At 40.0% G+C, this 16,441-nt stretch overlaps 1 protein-coding gene across 8 annotated transcripts in view; it reads right to left on the reverse strand.

Moving 5' to 3' along the window:
• Positions 1-16,441, reverse strand: part of SLC39A7 (solute carrier family 39 member 7) — an 82,235-nt gene that overhangs the window by 20,311 nt on the left and 45,483 nt on the right. The window contains exon 1 of one of the 8 annotated variants that reach the window (XM_056540383.1): positions 7,620-7,662. The exons of the other annotated variants lie outside the window; for them this stretch is intronic. Within the exon in view, the coding sequence (XP_056396358.1) occupies positions 7,620-7,653 (34 nt within the window). The 5' untranslated portion in view covers positions 7,654-7,662. Of the gene's footprint in view, positions 1-7,619; positions 7,663-16,441 lie in introns of those variants that run through there. 8 annotated transcript variants of the gene reach the window in all.

Consider the following 16,441-nt stretch of genomic DNA (forward strand, 5'->3'; position numbering starts at 1 on the left):
TTAATTGTGAGAGTTATTGGGGCATGGTCTGACCACTCTATAGGCATAATGCTCACATCCTCGATTAAGGTTAGGAGTGATCTGGATACAAAAAAATTATCAATCCTTGTATAGACCTTACAAGGGTTAGAATAAAATGTATACGCCCTCTCAGTAGGGTTAATTATTCTCCAGGCATCATATAAATTTGCATTGGTTACAAGTGAAAAAAGACCCGTAGCAGCAGTTCTAGGGGAAACTGAGGTAGAGTCCATTCCTGGCCACATTCCCATGTTAAAGTCTCCCATAACTATAACATGTCCCTCATCTGTTTTTGGTATTTTAGTGAGTTGGCGCTTAATGAAGGTACACTGAGCCCTATTGGGGGCATATACTGCCACAAGGGTATAACTAACATTATTTAATTGACATGTAAGGGCAATGTAGCGCCCATTATCGTCACTCTCCATTTTTTGCCCAGTAAAGGCTATGTTCTCCCTAATGGCCAAAGCCACTCCCCCCCCCCCCCCCCCCTTTTATCTGGTGCGTGCGAATAAAATATATGTGGATACTGTTTATGCGTTAGACGGTGAGCATCTTTTCGAAGTAGGTGTGTCTCTTGAATGCACACCACATCTGCATCCAATCTATTAGCCTCCTTCCAAACCCTTGACCTTTTAAATGGGGAGTTGAGCCCTTTTACATTAATGGACATACATTTAATGCCCATTAAAGTGAGTGTTAATCTGCTTTTGTCTTGCTTTTCTCTCTCTTATATCCCTATATACATATAGATGGCGGGTCTGAGCACATCCACTCAAAAAACATTCAAACCATTGAATCTTAGACACATTTATTAATACTGTACACAAACACCATAGACTCCAAAAAAAATTCAATGAGCGGAACTTGTCCCCTCTTTTGGGGATATGTTGGACCCTTGCCAACATAATTAACCGTGTGCTATAACAGCGCTATTCCAAACTTATTGTGAACCTAAAAGAAAAAAGAAAAAAAATTGACCTCAAACAGATTCTCATAAATTTTTACATAAATCCCCTGCTCTTATTTTTTGGGGCTTTTCTTTCTCTTGTTGACAACCGTCACCCATTCAGCTTCAGCTTGTAATGTCCCTGAGTTATTATAGTTTTCTACCTCTCTCTGTGGTGGCATTATCCCCCCAGTCCTGGCAGAGTGTTAGGAGGGCCTGGGGGGACAAAACTACATGTTTTTCTCCCCTATAAGTTATTATAACTTTAACTGGGAATCCCCATCTGTATTGGATTCCTTTTTCTCTCAGTATTTGTGTTCCAACCGCAAATTCTTTCCTTTTTATCATAGTTGTTGCGGAAAGATCCGTAAAGATGGAGAGATTTTTAAATTTTTCTAGGATTGAGGAAGAGTTCCTTGTTGCCAACAAAATTTTTTCCTTTATATGATAGAAATGCATCCTAACTATTATGTCTCTTGGTATTGAGGTAGGGAGAGATTTGGGCTTGGGGAGCCTATGTATTCTGTCCATGATTAAATCCAGTTGTGCAAGATCCGGCAGTAGGGTCATAAAATATTCATTTAAGTAATTCCTTAACCCATTTTGAATCACTGTCTCGGGCACCCCCCTGATACGGAGGTTGTTCCTACGCGATCGGTCTTCCATATCTGCCACTTTTAATTTCAGAGCCACTACTTCTTCTTCCAAACTTTGGACAGAATTGGCAACTGCATTGTGTGCAGACGTTAATTTGCTTACAATATCTTCCACATTAGAAGTGCGCACTGCCAATGTTTGTATTTCGTGTTGTATGCTGCTGACGGCATTCTGTATTATCAGAGTAAATGAGGCCTGTAAATCCGCCAGCATCTGTTTCATTGAGCCTTCTGAGACCGGCACTATTAATTTAGCAGTAGTTTCAGAATCAGCTACAGACTCAGCTACAGAAGGGGAAGATAGTGAGCTAGCCGCACTTGCAACCACATCCACCCCAGGGGTAGTGTCTTTATTTGGATATTTGGAAAGTATTTTTTGGGAGGCGGAGGTTTTAGCTGTCGGACTAAAAGCTATGGGGGCTGACAGGCAGGCTAGAGTGGGTATAGCAGCTGCTTTACCATCTCCAAAACATTTAAATCGAGATTTTCCTAGCTTGTGACGGAAAATATTAGTTATATGAAGACAGGAGGCGAGAGTGGCTACTGTGGCCCTAGGACTGCTGGGAGTTGTAGTTTTGAAAGTTTTTTCATTTACATTGAAATTGATTACTGGATTTTCTGCTATGGGCATTATTAAAGAAAGAATAATGCATAAGATATGAGCCTCCAGTCTGATATATAACTGGGGTAGAGCACTGATCATTTTTGGATTTCCCACCCATCTTCTCCGGCAGACAACTTATGGATTGATAGGGAGAACATACATCTACTGTTGAATAGGTAAAGCCCTCCACTCCCTTGGTCACCTCTCCATCGCTGTAGTCTGCCGACTGTACACCAATGTCCAGCTCTGCTTGCTCCCCAGCCGCCCTTCTCTCTCTCCCCTCTCGTTCCGCCAGGTTTCCAAGTCGACCTCTGTTCTCCTTGCCCGCATCCCACGCTGCGCCGTCTCATAGTTACATAGTTAGTACAGTCTAAAATAGACATATGTCCATCAAGTTCAACCAGGGAATTAAGGGGTAGGGGTGTGGCGCGATATTGGGGAAGGGATGGGATTTTATATTTCTTCATAAGCATTAATGTTATTTTGTTCCAGGAATGTATCTAATCCTGTTTTAAAGCTGTTAATTGTTCCTGCTGTGACCAGTTCCTGAGGTAGACCGTTCCATAAATTCACAGTCCTCACGGTAAAGAAGGCGTGTCGCCCCTTGAGACTAAACTTTTTCTTCTCCAGACGCAGGGAGTGCCCCCTCGTCCTTTGGGGGGGTTTAACCTGGAACAGTTTTTCTCCATATTTTTTGCATGGCCCATTGTTACGCCGAGCGCTCCGGGTCCCCGCTCCTCCCCGGAGCGCTCGCTTCTCTCTCGCTACCGCAGCGCTCCGGGCAGCTCCACTGACCCGGTGCGCTGCGATACCGTCTCCAGCCGGGATGCGATTCGCGATGCGGGTAGCGCCCGCTCGCGATGCGCATCCCGGCTTCCGTACCTGACTCGCTCTCCGTCTGTCCTGTCCCGGCGCGCGCGGCCCCGTTCCCTAGGGCGCGCGCGCGCCGGGTCTCTGCGATTTAAAGGGCCACTGCGCCGCTGATTGGCGCAGTGGTTCCAATTAGTGTGTTCACCTGTGCACTCCCTATTTATACCTCACTTCCCCTTCACTCCCTCGCCGGATCTTGTTGCCATTGTGCCAGTGAAAGCGTTTCCTTGTGTGTTCCTAGCCTGTGTTCCAGACCTCCTGCCGTTGCCCCCGACTACGATCCTTGCTGCCTGCCCCGACCTTCTGCTACGTCCGACCTTGCTTCTGTCTACTCCCTTGTACCGCGCCTATCTTCAGCAGTCAGAGAGGTTGAGCCGTTGCTAGTGGATACGACCTGGTCACTACCGCCGCAGCAAGACCATCCCGCTTTGCGGCGGGCTCTGGTGAAAACCAGTAGTGACTTAGAACCGATCCACTAGCACGGTCCACGCCAATCCCTCTCTGGCACAGAGGATCCACTACCTGCCAGCCGGCATCGTGACACCCATTAATATACTTATATACGTTTATTATATCCCCCCTTAAACGTCTCTTCTCAAGACTAAACAATTGTAACTCCTTTAATCGCTCCTCATAGCTAAGATGATCCATGCCCCATATTAGTTTAGTCGCGCGTCTCTGCACCCTTTCCAACTCCGCAGTGTCCCTTTTATGGACAGGTGCCCAAAACTGAACAGCATATTCCAGGTGAGGCCGTACCAATGCTTTATAAAGGGGGAGTATTATGTCCCTGTCCCTTGAGTCCATGCCTCTTTTGATACATGACAATATCCTGCCGGCTTTGGAAGCAGCAGCCTGACATTGCATGCTATTCTGTAGTCTGTGATCTACAAGTCACCCAGATCCTTCTCTACCAGTGACTCTGACAGTTTAATCCCCCCTAAGACATACGACGCATGCAGGTTATTAGTACCCAGATGCATAACTTTACATTTATCCACATTGAACCTCATTTGCCAAGTGGATGCCCAGACACTTAGTCTATCCAAGTCATCTTGTAACTTATGCACATCCTCTATAGACTGTACCCCCCCTCTATATACACAGCCCCCCTCTATATACACAGCCCCCCCTCTATATACACAGCCCCCCTCTATATACACAGCCCCCCCCTCTATATACACATCCTCTATAGACTGTACCGTGCTACAAAGCTTGGTGTCATCTGCAAAGATAGAAACAGAGCTGTTAATACCATCCTCTATATCATTGATAAATATATTAAACAACAGCGGGCCCAGTACTGAACCTTGGGGTACACCACTAATAACCGGGGACCAATCAGAGTACGAATCATTGACCACCACTCTCTGGGTACGATCCATGAGCCAGTGTTCAATCCAGTTACAAACTAAAATTTCCAAACCCAAAGACCTTAACTTACCTGTCAGACGTCTATGAGGGACAGTATCAAATGCTTTAGCAAAATCCAGAAACACTATATCCACAGCCATTCCTCTATATACACAGCCCCCCTCTATATACACAGCCCCCCTCTATATCCACAGCCATTCCTCTGTCAAGGCTTCTACTCACCTCTTCATAAAAGCAAATTAGATTGGTTTGACAACTTCTATCCTTAGTAAACCCATGCTGGCTATCACTTATAATACTATTATCCCCTATGTATTCCTGTATGTAATCCCTTATAAGTCCTTCAAACAATTTACCCACAATGCACGTTAAACTTACCGGTCTATAGTTTCCTGGGGAAGACCTAGAGCCCTTTTTGAAGATTGGCACCACATTCGCCAGACACCAGAGAATACCAGACACCAGAGAATCTCTAAATATCATGAACAGAGGTACAGATATTACTGAACTTACCTCTCTAAGAACTCTTGGGTGTAGTCCATCCAGCCCTGGAGATTTGCTTACATTTATATCACTTAACTTACCTTGTACCATCTCTACATTAAGCCAGTTCAGTACATTACATGATGTGTTACCAGCACTGACCTGTACATGATGTGTTACCAGCACTGACCTGTACATGATGTGTTACCAGCACTGACCTGGCCAATGTCAGCTCCTTCTTCCCTAGTGTATACAGAACTAAAGAACCCATTCAGTAGCTCCGCTTTCTCTTGATCGCCTGTGACAACCTCCCCATTATCATTATTAAGGGGTCCTACATGCTCTGTCCTTGTTTTTTTTTGCATTTATATATCTAAAAAAATATTTAGGATTAGTTTTGCTTTCTTTGGCCACCTGTCTCTCGTTTTGAATTTTTGCTGTTTTTATTACATTTTTACAGATTTTATTAAGCTCTTTGTACTGTTTAAATGTTATCGATGGCCCATCAGATTTGTATTTTTTGAAGGCTATTTTTTTGTTGTTTATTGCTCTTTTAACATAATTTGTCAGCCATGTAGGATTTAGTTTTAATCGTTTATATTTGTTCCCCTTTGGTATGTATTTAGCTGTATAGTTATTTAGAGTTGATTTAAAGATGTCCCATTTACCTTCTGTATCAGTATTTGAGAACACCTCCCCCCAGTCTATGTCCTGTAGTGCAGCCCTCAGCCCAGGAAAATTTGCCTTTTTAAAGTTATATGTTTTTGCTTTCCCTGTCTGTCTTTGTTTTCTACATTTTAAGTCAAAAGTAACTATATTGTGGTCGCTATTACCAAGGTTTTCCCGCACAGTTACATTACCAACCAGCTCTGCGTTGTTGGAAATGATCAGATCCAACAAGGCATCACTTCTTGTTAAGTCCTCCACAAACTGGCCCAGAAAATTATCCTGCAATAAATTTAGGAATTGTCGCCCCTTTGTAGTTTTAGCCAACCCCGGACCCCAATCTATATCTGGATAGTCTCATCCTCTCTCTACCTCCGTTCTCCACTCTATGGTAGCGACCCTCGGGGTTTCCGGTCTCTCCACTCTGCTAGCCGCAAGCATCGGAAGCTGTGTATCACCTCTGTGCTGAGTCACAACGGCTTGCCCGTCCTTCCCCTTCTCCTTGCTCCTGCTTGAAGTATTCGCCGGACTCCTCGCTGGATAAAAGGTAGTCTTTTTAATCGGGGATTTCTTTTGCAGCCTTGTCCGGGTCATTCCTCGCTGTGCACACTTAAGGTTCTATCAGGGTTCACTTAGTAGTTTCGTGCCGGGGTTAGCGCCGTTGAGCTAGCGGAGCTCTTAACTCAGACCTCTGCCACCTTGCCTCACTAGCCACGCCCCTGCCTCACTAGCCACGCCACTCCTTTTTGCATCCTGTACCATTTTGTCAGTTTTTTTCCCGTACCCAAAACCATAGCCTACCACTGTTTTTTGTCCAGGTGAAAAACTGTACTGAAACATATAAGTTTTTCTTTAACATGGGAGTCAATGGGAACCGTACAGAACCATATGTGCGTCGGTTCCATCCGGTTTTCACCATACGGTTTTTTACTTTGCACAGTTTTTTTCTTGGAATTTCAATCAAATAAGTGAAACTTTATTCATATGTGATGTCCTAGCACGGGATATAGTCCCGTACAGTACTTAGGCCCTGACAGGTTGAGTCCCTCTGTATCCTAGGGGCTCTCCTGCAGTGTCTCCCCCATTGTGTTATCTTTATATTAGATGTATTAGGTATAAAGGATCTTTGAGGACCTTTGAGTTAGTCACATGATGTTGTTGTCATATGTTTTGTTACCCAGAGAGCACCAGCTAACCAAGTGACCTGCAGCTTGACCTATGGGCTCCTTGCTCAGCTCCGTTTATAAGGAAGGGAGGAGCTGCAATCTGCCTCTTTACTCTCTTGGATTCTGAGGTACAGTAAAGTCCAGACGTCTCAGAGCTGGTGTCCAGCACATCTGGAGGCCTCAAGCCTAACTGGTAGTCACATGTCAGTAAGTCAAGTGGTCTATGTCTGCTGTCACTACCTACAGTCAAGTCAAGTCTATAGTCAAGTCCATTATAGTCAGCGTGGCTGAGTTGAAGTCGGTCCAAACACTGCAAGTCCCAGCAAGCTGAAAGGTCCCCTTTGTGTTACTGGCCACCTCTCTGGGATCCTGGCCTAGCTGTAAAGACTATTACCATCTGTGTACATCAGTAAAGCTACCGTTAACCCTAACCTGGTCTTGGACTATTATTACCCTGCCTAACCTAGGGATAGCTGTGCAACCGTTCGGGTGGTTACCTGGAAAACCACGCTCTGGCATCACGAACATTTAGGGGTCAATAACATCTGCCCCTGGGCTATAAAATCTGCCCCATACACCTCACCTTCACACCCTGTGGCGCACCACAAAACTTTGGCATCACAAACAGGATACAGGTGTGTGCCTTAACCATAAAGCCACAAGTCCTCCCTCCTAGTCTGAATCTGAATTGTGTCCAAGAAAAAGTTTGCACCAGAAAAGTGTATGGGACTGTCCTCATGGCAAAGAGTTATTAGCAGATACTGATAAAGTAGTGGGGGAGGTGAACGAAAGACTGTTAACCGTCATTGCAAAGTGTGTAGAGTCAGTACCTGAAAGGGTTAAACAGAGTCCGGCATTTCCCATGTGCGTGAGTGGCCGCAGCTCCGCCCCATCAGTCCCTAGTGGTGACGCCTCTTCAGTGCGAGCTGGAACTAAAGATCTGCCCGGCGTTGCACAGGGGAAGACTTTACCAACTGGACCAAAAAGGAAGTTCCCTGGGCGCAGCCATATTGAAGGTTCCAGTGGCTGCGTCCGGCTCTGCAATATTCCGGCAAGTACCCGCTGCAGCGCAGACTCTGTATCAAGCAACGATCTCACGCAATCAGTCTCCAGCACTGGTGGCAGCCCGCATTAACCCTGTAGTGCCAAACTAAATCCACGGGTACTCTCTGAGGAGGAGCACCACTCGGAGGATTCCTGGTAATCAAGCATCTTAAAGGGCCAGTGCACCCAAATCTTCTTAAAGAGACAACGCACCCAAATCCTCTTAAAGAGACAGCGCACTCAAGGGACGACGCACTCAAATCTTCTTAAAGAAAGATTGACAGTTAAAGATGTCAGCACCTGGTGCTCCAGACTGACCCGGCGTTATTGCCACTTCATTACCAGTAGCGGGAACACCTGCTACTCCAGCGGTCGGGATGCTGCCGGTCCCGCTTGCAGTTCATTTAAACAATGTGGGTGTTCCAGCATCAGCACCAGTGTTTTTGGGGAATCCTGTCCTTCCTATCTATAACGGAGACCCCTTCACCCTGTGTTAAAATGATTAATATACAATATAACGTATGCAAGGGTATACAAGATGGCTGACAAAAGTTAAACCTAAAATGGATGCCATGACCTTTAGGAACAGTTAAGCTATAGCTGAATACTATAGATAGAATTGCTGAGGTATGCATAACTATACTATTCTAGGAAGGGTACTAATGTCCAATCAGTATGTAAGTTAAGCATGACATAATGTATACACTCTTAAGTTAAAGATATACTCAAACCAACCCACTAGGAGGAGATATATAGAGATAAGTATATTTATGGATATAAGGCATAGTATAACCACGCCCACATATGTAAAGAACACACCCATAAGTATGGTATTTAAGAAGACTGCGTCAATAGGGTGCAGGATCATTAAGGATCATTAAGGCATCATTATGGAAGCATCATAATGGAAGCATCATTAAGGCATCATTCATTATGGAGGCATCATTAAGGAAGCACCATGGATGAAGCAAGACCATTGAAGTAAGCCAAGCCAAGTTAAGAGGAAGGAGGCGGAGCCAGACCAGTCTGATGAAGGAGGAAGCCATCTTAGATGAACTTTCCATGATGGATCCAGCCCACACAACCCTCACTTGGTGAGATTGTTCTGAGAACATGCCTACACTTCCTACTGTTATTATTGTAATACTTAAGCAAGAACTGTTATTTACATAAGATTTACTAGTTTGTTCTGTTTGCCATATTTGTCTATGAGCCTAAAATAAATGTATGATTGTTTACTAAATTTGACGGAACCTGAGTAATTTATTCCTCTCCAATGGTGACTGTGTCAAATGAAATTTGACCAGTATAAGAATGTAACATTTTGGCGAACCAGCCAGGAGTCCAGTACTATAATACTAAATGGTATTACAAAACATAGTATCAAGGAAGAGGGGAATTCCATCTCTCTCTTACATACAGTAACCTTACATAGTTACATAGTTAGTACGGTCAAAAAAAGACATATGTCCATCAAACCTTACACTTTGAAATATATTGTGGTGTTCCCAACAACAAAAATCACAGAGTGCTTCAGCTCTCATAAGCTGAATGGGGCGAGTGACAGCTGTTAAGACAAAGTCTGGTATTGGGAAAGTGGTAGATCACTATAACTTCTAAAAAGGTACAAAAATCAGGATGCAATCTATGAACAGCGAAGGAGATTACTACATATAAATGTTAAGTCATATAATGAAAAAATAAATTTTGAAAGTAATCCAGTAAAAGTGTTAGCAGGCAAGATTGAAGGAATTCAATCTGCACTGTCCAATCAAAACACAGCTGATGGTAGTGTAGCTAAGACAGAGGAAAGTGACATCCCAGCTTTAACAAGGTCTTTGAGTGACAGGCTTAAACATTGTAAGTTAGAGAAAGTAGAGCATAGAGAAATTAAAGGGTTAATGGGATTGTTTACTGATTTTCTTATGAAAGAAATGATTAAACCAAAAATAGCAATTGGATAAAAAGGTTTTAAATAATCTTAAGTATAGATTATATGGTAAATGATTTTTGGCTAGTCTAATGGATTTTGGCAATATTATGTAAAAAAAAATGTTAGTTATATTATATGGTAGTGAGAGATTAACTAATGTTATATGTTTTTACTCTTTGCTACATGTGTTATGGTAAAGAGTGGAGATATATATATATACTCTATGGAGTAAGACAGATTAGATATGTACATATATATATATATAGATATATATATCTGTGTATAGCTATTTACATATATAGATGTATAGTACTAGTGATATGTTTGTATGCATATACATTATTGATAAGATAGAGAAAGATCATGTTTCTTTGAAACAGCTGTAGTGTCATAATCTGGAGACCACTGTTATTGTTATTATTTTGCAATGATAATGGAATATGTAACTAATGCTATCTGCTTTTATCTCTTAGTAGAAGTAAAAGTTGGGAAAACAAATAAAAGTTATTTTGTCCCAAGGATATGGTTAACAGAGATGCAGGACAAGAGCAGATTAGCTATAAGTTTGTGACTAACATTAGCTAATGAAGTTTAAATAATGTATTGTATGTACTTACATGTATAATTGCATCTTGTATATGTTTAAAAAGCATGAAGAATAAAGTTATCCATTTTGCTCTGTAAAGTAAGCATGCTTCTTCTCAGTCTCCTCTATTTAAGTAACCTTGAGTCCATGTATCTGTCGCCATTGTAACTGCACGTGTGTGTAAGTGAAGGACAAAATGGGCACGGGCATGTGAAACCTTGGGTACGAGCATTTGTTGCAATGTATGCATGTATCTGTGATTGACAAGGACCATGTGTGACCATAGGTATGGTTAAGTAAATTAAGGAATGTGTCTTTGGAAAACTGAACCCAAAGTGTGATGTGAGTGATGACACTGCAGTGTTGTAAGAAGTGAGTTAAAAGTATTGAAAAGATAAGGCCTTTTGGATATTTTCAAAGACATGTCTTGAATTAATTAATTTGGTTAATACATATATTAATTAATTAATTAATTAATTGAATTCTTGGGAAGTACTTCATATAAATTGAATATTTTTATGGTACCATATTCAAATTATTAAATGTAAGAAAGCATATGTTGATCAACATTTTATAATCAAATAAAATAAAGGTGTATTCAGTGAGTGAATAAAAGTGTTGAGTACGGAGAATATAGTGAAGTGATTGGATGATGCTATGTTCTAAGAAATATAAAATAATGTTTGAAATCCAAAAGATAAAAGGGTTAATAATGATTGGTCTTATATGGAATAAAATATGAGTGCACAATATTTCATTCTATACCAAATTATAGAGAGAATTACATATTGACATGAAAATACATATATTTCTATGTTAATATGGAGAGATTGGTGAATCAAAATGATTTCAAATATTATTGTGACTAAAGGTTCTAGGAATATTTTATTTTATTTTATTCTAGTTAACTTTAAGAAAGTTTAAGTTACATTATGGTTATTTTCATATGAAGGAATTTTGGGAAATTACACACTGACATAATGTAGGTTCAATTATTAATTGTTCTTTGTTTTACATGTTCAGGATACATGAATATTCATATGGGAATTAATTCAAGCATATACACAAATCCATATGTGTGTTTGTGAATGTCTTGTGTTGTATAAATGTTTACACAAGTAAATCTTCATGTAATTCACATAGGTAAAAATGTGGGGAATTATTTTATTCATTTTAATGGAGTCCAGTACTATAATACTAAATGGTATTACAAAACATAGTATCAAGGAAGAGGGGAATTCCATCTCTCTCTTACATACAGTAACCTTACATAGTTACATAGTTAGTACGGTCAAAAAAAGACATATGTCCATCAAACCTTACACTTTGAAATATATTGTGGTGTTCCCAACAACAAAAATCACAGAGTGCTTCAGCTCTCATAAGCTGAATGGGGCGAGTGACAGCTGTTAAGACAAAGTCTGGTATTGGGAAAGTGGTAGATCACTATAACTTCTAAAAAGGTACAAAAAAGTGAAATACACACAACAATATAAGGTTTTATACACATTTTATGGTGTCATGTGGGATAATAAACAAAATTGGGTAATAAAGATTATTTTAAAAGTGTCAATTTTATATAATGAATAACATGGTGGAATACATGGGTAATTAATTAATAAGTAATTATTAATATGAAATGAAAATGAGAATGTTATAAGTATGCTTAGATTTACATGACATATAAGAATAACTTATGAGTTAAGACTTGTTTGCTATTATACTGTTGTATTGTTTTAAGATATTTAGAATTCGCAGTCAGATATGGTTAATATAATGGTATAATAATAATAATATTATGAATAGTCATAGTATAATGTTTAGCATATGTGTCATAATCATTATTAATGTTTTTAATAATTATTTCATATTTAGAATTATAAAGTTATATATGATATAAAATGATGTGGTATATTGTAATGAATATATTATAGGAAAAGTTACCAATATTTTGGGTATAGTTTAGGGAAAAAGAAGAGTTTTTGTTTTTGATTATTTTTGATATTTCCAAAATCAAGTGGGATATCCAAGTAAAACAGATGAAGAAAAAGATAAGTTTTTGGACTATTGGACTATCTGTTATTTTTAATTGACTATTTTTCCAAAGGATATTTGCTGGACAATTGATGGACAAGAACAGCTGATGAGCATCATTGCTGAGACTGACTACAGATTGTTTTCAAAGAGCTTCTCTGTTGAAATTATTTTAAATTACTCCCATGGGGAAAGGACTTCACTTGCTGTGAGGATCAAGGATATGATGAACTGTGTTTCAGTAAAAAGACTTTATGTCTACAGATGAATGGGAGTCTGAAGTCCAGAGGTAACCAATGCTAAGGTTTACCTGTATTAAAGAAATGTAAAGAGGACTTGCTGGGACTTCTAGTTCTACAGATGACTAAGAGAAAAAGGCCTGAATGGAATTCACCGCCTGAGTCAAGTTACAGAGTGAGGTATTTGACCATCAGCTGCTGTCTCAAGCAAAGGAGCTAAAGAAATGTATTTCTACAAATTGGGCTAAAACATAAGTCCAGGAGCCAAAAGGTGAAGAAAAAAGTTATTTGAAAAAGGATTGTTTTCTTATCACTAGCTGTTGTACCAGCAAATAAATGAAAGAGTTAAAGTTAACCTTTGCAGTGCTGATGCAGAGTCTTCGAGGAAGTGACTTATCATCAAGGGATGCTAACCCTTGGCTGTCCAGGACTAAAAAGAATGTTTCCTGTTACAGTAAAATTTAAGGAACCAACTGACAAAAGGATGATCTTGGAATTAGAGCAAAGAAAGAAAATTTGTTATTGGTAAAAATAATCAAAGGACAATAACTTTATGTTTTTCAAGGATTTTGTACAGTTTTTCCATTTCAAGGATTTTTTATGGACTGTGTTATGGACTATGTCAAAAGCTACATTGATCTTCCATATTTTGATTTTTTCCAAGACCCAAGAGGACAAATATTTAGATTAGATTTAGGTATTGATTAAAAATGTTTTTCATGAAAAATGAATTACAATATACCACAACACAACATAACATGAAATAATATAACTCAATATGGGAAAATGATAATGTATTATTATATGGACTAGTATAACATGATTTGTTATATATCATGATATACTATGACAAAGAATTATTAGAATAATGATAATAATACCAATGTATACAATGAATGGATTTATTTACTTAAAATTGATATTCTAAGATGATATATACTAATTTAAAGGGGATTGTCTAATTAATTTATAAATTGACTACAAAGTAAGGATTTGGTTACTAATACTATATATGGTAATTGTATATTGAAACAACTGTATTATGAGTAATTTTAAAAAACTCATAATAGGGGGAAATGTTAAAATGATTAATATACAATATAACGTATGCAAGGGTATACAAGATGGCTGACAAAAGTTAAACCTAAAATGGATGCCATGACCTTTAGGAACAGTTAAGCTATAGCTGAATACTATAGATAGAATTGCTGAGGTATGCATAACTATACTATTCTAGGAAGGGTACTAATGTCCAATCAGTATGTAAGTTAAGCATGACATAATGTATACACCCTTAAGTTAAAGATATACTCAAACCAACCCACTAGGAGGAGATATATAGAGATAAGTATATTTATGGATATAAGGCATAGTATAACCACGCCCACATATGTAAAGAACACACCCATAAGTATGGTATTTAAGAAGACTGCGTCAATAGGGTGCAGGATCATTAAGGATCATTAAGGCATCATTATGGAAGCATCATAATGGAAGCATCATTAAGGCATCATTCATTATGGAGGCATCATTAAGGAAGCACCATGGATGAAGCAAGACCATTGAAGTAAGCCAAGCCAAGCTAAGAGGAAGGAGGTGGAGCCAGACCAGTCTGATGAAGGAGGAAGCCATCTTAGATAAACTTTCCATGATGGATCCAGCCCACACAACCCTCACTTGGTGAGATTGTTCTGAGAACATGCCTACACTTCCTACTGTTATTATTGTAATACTTAAGCAAGAACTGTTATTTACATAAGATTTACTAGTTTGTTCTGTTTGCCATATTTGTCTATGAGCCTAAAATAAATGTATGATTGTTTACTAAATTTGACGTAACCTGAGTAATTTATTCCTCTCCAATGGTGACTGTGTCAAATGAAATTTGACCAGTATAAGAATGTAACACCCTGAGGGATTTCAAGGAGAAGATTCAGAGTTTGTTTGTCTTTTACTCTCTCCCTCCTAATCAACAGGTGCTGCTGCTCACAGGACAACAACAAGGACCAGCACTTGAGGTGGTCCGCACCTGGCCCGCCTCCGAGAAGGCGACGGTAGAGCGGATTTTTGAGGGGTTGTACCAGGTATTTGAGTCACATTCTCCGTTAGAGGTACGTCTCGGATTGTATGAGAGACGGCAAAAGCCAGGTTAGACTCTGAGAGCTTATGCCGTAGCTTTACAGAATGCCCTAGAGACTGTTCAAAAGCTAGATGATATCACTCCCGATCAGGGTAACAAAGTACTGATGGACAGGTTTATTGATGGGGCTCACAATAAGTGGCACAAAGCTCAGTTGTCCCAGAAGGAAGCTGCTCCAGCAGTTTCCAGGGAGACAAAAATGCAGATGTCTCGGTGGCGCCTTGAGGGTGAGTCGTAATCAAACAAGGATCCTGGTATTGGGGGTTACTTGTTTATTGCATAAAAGCTGGCAGACCATACATTACATCAAATATATGGAATACCGGGTAGAAGTAAAAAGGATAAAATAAATGAAAGAAAAGATGGAAGTGATAGCAATGCGTTTCGCAGGGTGACCCCCGCTTCGTCAGGCTTGTGTAAACTGACTGAATGTTTCCAATATATATAGAGACAGTTTGTTTGAAATTTGCGGGTAAACTGGGTTTCTGACGTAATTCTTGTGATGGAAATTAAGTAGCTGCAATGATTGGCATGGTTGGCAAGGAACGCACATTGATACAGTGATTGTATTCTTTTTCTCTCTCCTTTTTCATGAAAATACATACACAGAACATATGAAGGTACAATATGAGAGTTAGAGCATATTAGTATATTCTTTTCTTGGTGAGAGTGTGATGATTTTAAGTGTTCAGACTGGTGTGGTCAAGTGATTTGTGTTCAGGCGCGCTGTCAAAGCGCTGTCATGTAGGTGTCCTATTAGATTCCTGGCTGATTGTTGTACTGAATCTGGATGTGTTTTGATGTGTTGTGATGACACATCAAAAAACATCCAGATTCAGTACAACAATCAGCCAGGAATCGAATAGGACACCTACATGACAGCGCTTTGACAGCGCGCCTGAACACAAATCACTTGACAGATCGTCCAGACACACCAGTCTGAACACTTAACATCGGCACACTCTCCCCAAGAAAAGAATATACTAATATGCTCTAACTCTCATATTGTACCTTCATATGTTCTCTGTATGTATTTCCTTAAAAAGGAGAGAAAAAAAGAAAACAATCACTGTATCAATGTGCGTTCCTTGCCAACCATGCCAATCATTGCAGCTACTTCACTTCCGTCACAAGAATGATGTCAGAAACCCAGTTTACCCGCAAATTTCAAACAAACTGTCTCTATATATATTGGAAACATTCAGTCAGGCTACACTAGCCTGACGAAGCGGGGGTCACCCTGCGAAACGCGTTGCTATCATCTCCATCTTTTCTTTCATTTATTTTATCCTTTTTACTTCTACCCGGTATTCCATATATTTGATGTAATGTATGGTCTGCCAGCTTTAATGCAATAAACAAGTAATCCCCAATACCAGGATCCTTGTTTGATTAAGACTCACCCTCAAGGCGCCACCGAGACCATCCGCATTTTTGTCTCCCTGGAAACTGCTGGAGCAGCTTCCTTCTGGGACCACCGTTTCTCCTATTTTCCAAACCGACACACCTGCTGTTCGGGTTCAGATGTCAGGCTGCCAGAGGTCTACTGGAGAGTTGCCACACTCTTTCTATGCGCAAAACAGTGTTGTGCCTGCAGAGCAACACTAATAGGTGAGTGAGATACCGTTCACCTATTTTTGCTGCTACTGCTTTTATATGAAGGATAAAGGTGTATA

The sequence above is a fragment of the Hyla sarda genome, chromosome 9 (assembly GCF_029499605.1).
Source record: "Hyla sarda isolate aHylSar1 chromosome 9, aHylSar1.hap1, whole genome shotgun sequence".
In the NCBI taxonomy this organism is placed as follows: domain Eukaryota; kingdom Metazoa; phylum Chordata; class Amphibia; order Anura; family Hylidae; genus Hyla; species Hyla sarda.